Genomic DNA, 6,548 nt, shown 5'->3' on the forward strand with positions numbered 1-6,548 from the left:
ACCCAAAAATGAATATACTGTCATCATATACTTACCCTCAAATTGTTCTAAACCTCTATGAATTTCCTTTTCCTCCTCAACATAAAAGAAGATATTTTGAATTATGATCGTAACCAGTTTCTGGTCCCAACTGACTCCAATAGTGTTTTTTTTTTAGTGAGTAGTGAGGGCCCATCAACTATTTGGTTACCAATATTGTTCCAAATATATTCTTTTGTGTTCAACAGCATGAAGGAATCTCATACTGGTTTAGAACAGCAACAGAATTTTTATTTTTGGGTGAACTATAATGCAGCCTAATATAGCTGCTGTTACCATTTGTGTCAATGTAAATCAAACATCAGAAAATAAAATTACTTGCTGTCCTTGACTGAATCACTTTTGTAAAATAAATAAGAATGAATGTATATTGAATTTATACAGTGAAGACTATTCAGTCTATTTGCACATCTTCTTTATACAATATATTTATTATTCAGTGCTTTAAGTTTTTCAAGTAGGCCGATTTCTTATGATCTTTCTGTTGTAGCTTAATTTGTGACTGTTTACTTGTCTTCAGTAAGCTTATTTTTACTCGGGCCAGTATTATTTTTTGTGATATTGAAATTGGTAGCAAAAATTATGAAATTTCAGTGCATCAAGAATTGTGATATGGTATAAAAATCCTATTTAAAGCTATATATATATATATATATATATATATATACTGTTCTTGAATGGCCCAGCCGGAGCCCTGACTTAAACCCAATTGAGCATCTCTGGCGAGACCTAAAAATGCTTGTCCACCAACGTTTACCATCCAACCTGACAGAACTGGAGAGGATCTGCAAGGAGGAATGGCAGAGGATCCCCAAATCCAGGTGTGAAAAACTTGTTGCATCTTTCCCAAAAAGACTCATGGCTGTATTAGATCAAAAGGGTGCTTCTACTAAATACTGAGCAAAGGGTCTGAATACTTAGGACCATGTGATATTTCAGTTTTTCTTTTTTAATAAATCTGCAAAAATGTCAACAATTCTGTGTTTTTCTGTCAATATGGGGTGCTGTGTGTACATTAATGAGGAAAAAAAATTAACTTGAATGATTTTAGCAAATGGCTGCAATATAACAAAGAGTGAAAAATGTAAGGGGGTCTGAATACTTTCCATACCCACTGTATATATATATCATATATATATATATCATTATTGTGATGGGGGGGCCCTGCAGTAAGTCATAGCCCCGGGGCCCAGTGTGATTTTAATGCGGCCCTGGCTGTGTGTTGATTTATTTTGATGGGACAGCAAATGTACACTGTTATACAAGCTGTACACTCACTACTTTACATTGTAGCAAAGTGTCATTTCTTCAGTGTTGTCACATGAAAATATATAATAAAATATTTACAAAAATGTGAGGGGTGTACTCACTTCTGTGAGATACTGTATATATATATTCTGGCACATGTTTTTGTTCTGGTATTGGCAGATAAAGTAGAAATCGGAAATACTGGTATGAACAGGTCAGTAGAGAAAAACAGACATAATGAGTTGTTTCTGAAGAATGAAATAGAGAAGCCAGATATAAATAGATATAAACAGGCCTCAAAACGTCATTCAGCTCAAGCAGGAGGACTGTATGTGTGCTGAAGATAACAGACCGACAGACAGGACACTTTATCTGCTGTTATCCACACTGGGCACTAAAACAATAGCACAGATGCATAAGTAGAAAAAACACTGGCGAGATAAACAACACATTAAGGTACAACCAATAAAAGAGTAATAAAAGTTTTCAATTTTTACAACCCAGAACCTCACAGATCTGGACTGTCACTGACTGATTCAGTGCTGTTCAGTTACTCAGACAGCATCAATGCATTTACACAGGAATTGCAGTTGCAGATTAAATGCTACGACATTCTGAATTTATGAATAATATAAATAAAGAGCTGAGTAATTAATTACAAAGTATATAAATAATAACATAACTACGTAAAAAAATATATAGATAAATAATTAAAATATAGATATGTAATACAATTCAAAATAATAATATACTACAAATTTTAAGGCTGCTCTGATGCTGCATTTCATTCACAGAAGTAAAGCAGCATTAGAGCAGCCTCTAATAGTAAGGAGGGTCAAAGTTTGCATGTTGTAGCACTGCTTTTATATGGCATTTTTGTTTGTAAAGGAGTAATAAAACATCCACCTCAGCCCCAGTGGTTGTGATGCTGCATTTCATCTACAAAGCAGCATCAGAGCAGCCTTGAACTTTGTTGTTGTCATGACAGAGGATATATGTGTAGTTTCAGGTTTCTCTAATAAAAATGACTTTACATTTGTGCAGCATTAGACAAAATACGTGCAGCCTTTGTGGTCTAAATGCATTTGTAATAAACTCGCTATAGTAACAATTTTGCATTGTGACGTAGCATCGTTGAGATTGTTGGCACGCACTTACCAACATCAGCATTGCAGAACGCCTGTTGAGGATGAACGGGGGAACAACTGCACGCTTCTGCGATCTCTCCCACCCGAAACAGTACCAGCACCACAAGTGTGCCAATACAGCTCCTGACGCTCTTCATTGCTTCACTTTAATATCTGACAGCCAAATTAGAAGCAGGTAGACGATCTTCTGAAATGTCAACAATGATCCAGCCCCTCACACAGCCGAAAAGTACAATGCCCACCGCCGTTCGAGATGCCCACACGCTGAGTATTAGTGTGACTACTGCTGTTAAATTCCTCAGAGACGAACGGGCTTGTTGGTAATAAAGGAAGTGCACTGCTGCTCTATCTTTAATGGTCTTTCCAGGCTTCTTTCTTTTCCACTGCCTTCTATGGGTGTGTTCTCATGGAGAGACCAGGTTCATGCCTTAATACTGCGCGTGGACTCCTCCCTTTAAACCAGATTCAACCAGAGGTGGGCGCTTCATGAAGGTCTTCCAAAGATTTCTTTCAGGAGTTTTATACAAACACACACATTCAAGTATTAAATAAAAATTATCCTAAATGATTTTATAGCATAAAATAAGCTGCTTTTTATTATTATTTTTATATATTATATATATATATATTTTTTTTTACATATTATAGACACGTGCTTGTGTTTATGCATCGTGTTATTATGCTAATGTAGCCTACTGTACCGATCGCATAGTGTAGGCTACAAACTGACATCACAGCAAGTGGTTGGTCACTCAAAAATGAAGAGTATGGTTCTTTTCCAAGTCTTCTAGATATCATTGTCATTCTTTATTCTCAAACAATCTTGACATTCGCCCTCGAGCTCCTCATTGACGAATAGAGTCAAACCTTTTCAACAAATCCTTGATTCGGTTCACAAAACCTGTGTAAATGATTTATTCATTTAGTGATTTAAACTATTTCTTACTAAAAAATATTGCATCAATTCAGTAGACTTGGAATATAGAGCTGGATTATGGAGCGAATTTTGTACTTGTATACATCAGACAAATCCAGCGTTTTGCAAATAAACTGCTTCAAACAAACGCAAAGTGATTTGCAAATACAAAACTCTATTTGAGAGAAAATGCAGAGGTATGGACATATATATGTATTGTGTGTTACAACCAGTGTTGGGGTAATATATTACAAGCAACGCGAGTTACGTAATCAGATTACTTTTTTCAAGTAACTAGTAAAGTAACGCATTACTTTTTAATTTACAAGAGAATATCCGAGTTACTTTTTCAAATAAGTAACGCAAGTTACTTTTTTTCCCACAATTTATTGATTGACAGCTCTCCTGTCCCCATGTTAAGAGAAATCAGAAGATGTTACTGTAGTTCTAAAATAAATATGAATATGCATTAATTCATCTCACTCACACACAAAAACACACAGATTCAGTATTCCTCAAAATGAATAAAAATAATGCAACTCAGAATATGACGCAAACCTGCAATAATTAAATGTTAAACAACACAAATATCCTTTATGTATTTAATCCCATTCTATTAACCAATGTCTTTGCTTCTGACCTTCGATGATCTAGTTCAACCGTACTAATAAGCAAAAATAACTCTAGACAAACATTTATGTGTTTTTTTTATTGCTGAAGTGTGTTGAAATTTCTTCTTCTGCATTCTACTGTACGGACGTAAATTTACTTTCCCTTCAGCCTGAGGCTTATTCATTTCACTCTTGGTGTGAAAAGGCTTTTATATTTGCCAAAAATATAACTTTTTTATTTTAAAAACAAACAAGCAAGCCCTGTACAGATGTAAAAAGTAACGTAACGCATTACTTTCCATAAAAAAGTAACTAAGTAGCGTAATTAGTTACTTTTTTATGGAGTAACGCAATATTGTAATGCATTACTTTTAAAAGTAACTTTCCCCAACACTGGTTACAACTGTGAGATTAATTTGCCTTTTTATGAGGAAACTTGGCTTTTACGGTTTTTTATGATTTTATTTTAAATTATGATTTTCTCACATAATGCGTGCAGGCAGATTTTCTCACAAATGCAATTGAGCAACTTCCTTTTCAAAAACAGCAGATGGCGCTGTCGGTCAATTTACGCTAGTTTCCCGAGACTCGAAATACCTGTTTACCTTTTCAGGGAATACAGCAGACCAACATGAGTGGGGAACAGGTGAGTTTCTGTCTTATATAGAATATATACATATGTTGATACAATTGTTCAAATTCCAAACAATGCAGGGGTATAACAATATGTCACAATATATTGTAATACTAAAATGCAAAAGTATTATGGATAGCTACAATATTGTGTACCAAAACAGAAAGCTTTGAAAATTTGTGACCTTGGACCACAAAACCAGTCATAAGTAGCACAGGTAAATTTGTAGCAATAGCCAAAAATACATTGGGTCAAAATTATCGATTTTTCTTTTATGCCAAAAATCATTAAGATATTTAGTAAAGATCATGTTCCATGAATATATTTTGTAAATCTCCTACCGTAAATATATCAAAAATATATTATCGTTAGTAACATGCATTGCTAAGGACTTCATTTCGACAACTTTAAAGGCGATTTTCTCAATATTTAGATTTTTTTGCACACTCAGATTCCAGATTTTCAAATAGTAATATATCTCAGCCAAATATTGTCCTATCCTAACAAACCATACATCAATGGAAAGATTTTTGACTGGGGCCTTATGACTGATTTTGTGGTCCAGGGTCACATTTCATTTTATATTAGATATAGTAATACCCAAGAGGTCATTAATTATTAATAACAAATTATATTTTATTGTGACACGATATATTGTTATACCCCTGCATTGTTTTGAATGTTGAACAATTGTATCAACATATGTATATATTCTATATCCTGCGATCTAACCGACGATAAGAGGTACGGAGAATGGATTTGTGAGAAATTCTACCTGCACGCATTTGTGAGAAAATCAAGCCAAGTTTCCTCATAAAAAGGCTCACAGTTGTAACACACAATACATATATATGTCCATACCTCTGCATTTTTTCTCAAATAGAGTTTTGTATTTGCAAATTACTTTGCGTTTGTTTGAAAGTCGAGTTTTTCTTTGCAAAGCAGATTGCGTTTATTTGCAAAACGCTGGATTTGTTTGATGAATATAGGCACAAAATTTGCTCCAAACAGGATGGGCAACTTTTATTTTTTACTTTTACTTTTACCCTTATTGAACCGCAATCCCACAATAAAAAACCTAATTTCCTTCTCATATTAATACACAAAAGCACACCAGAGACGCTGAATCGGGAACTTTAGCTGCTATCACATCTATAAGGAATTTGCTCTTGTAGTCATAAACCTACTGAAGTCTCTTTATTGTTTCTCTTCCCACTCAGAACAGCAGTAAAAGGCTCTCTTTGCCCCTTCGTCTGCCATGAGGCTGTGTCTGCAGCTGGCACATTCTCATTGTTTCCACTCTGACTAGAGGGGAAAAGCAAAAATCCACAATGTGCTGCTCTGAGAGAGAAGTAAAATAAATAAATTAATGCAATGGTTGGAAAATCTCATGGCAAGTTTGTTGGCAATGACTCCATCATTATGGTGACATCACCTCTCTGGCCGTGGCTGAGCAGCCCCTGTGGATTCATGGATTCAAATGTCACAGTACCTTCTTTTTATTTCATTTTTTTGCCTTTCTTAAGAAAAGCTATAGTTAAAACGAGCACTGAGTCTTGTTTTATCTTAGATGTTAAGGCCCAATCACAAGACACAAATCCTCAGGCCTGAGACTAGTCAAATATGCTGTACTAGTTCTGACTGAGTTCTAGCAAAAAGCTCGGTATTGATGGTGTGCCTTTGTGAAGGAAAGAAACTTTGCGACTTGGTCTGCTGTTGTGTGTTTGACGTGTGCAGCACAGACAAAAGCAATTTAGTGTCTGTGGTAATACTTAACCAGGAAACTATGTCAAAAATGTGTATGTGGTGCCCAGAAAGAGCGTTTTTGTGTTTTTTTCCCCTTAAAAAATATGCACCGACAGAGCTATACAATGCAACTAAACTTTCTTGTAATGGCCAATTTGTAAACAGTGGCAACAGTGAACTAATCTGCAAATCTATATGGAATATGT

General features: G+C 35.1%; 1 protein-coding gene across 1 annotated transcript in view; it reads right to left on the bottom strand.

The window, feature by feature from the left end:
* Positions 1 to 2,872, bottom strand: part of timp2a (TIMP metallopeptidase inhibitor 2a) — a 37,326-nt gene extending 34,454 nt beyond the window's left edge. Inside the window, exon 1 of the mRNA XM_016251083.1 lies at positions 2,446 to 2,872. Within this exon, the coding sequence (XP_016106569.1) occupies positions 2,446 to 2,572 (127 nt within the window). The 5' untranslated portion in view covers positions 2,573 to 2,872. The remainder of the gene's footprint in view (positions 1 to 2,445) is intronic.
* Between the last annotated feature and the right edge of the window lie 3,676 nt (positions 2,873 to 6,548).

Source organism: Sinocyclocheilus grahami, unplaced genomic scaffold (assembly GCF_001515645.1).
Source record: "Sinocyclocheilus grahami isolate Dianchi unplaced genomic scaffold, SAMN03320097.WGS_v1.1 scaffold1027.1, whole genome shotgun sequence".
In the NCBI taxonomy this organism is placed as follows: Eukaryota; Metazoa; Chordata; class Actinopteri; order Cypriniformes; family Cyprinidae; genus Sinocyclocheilus; species Sinocyclocheilus grahami.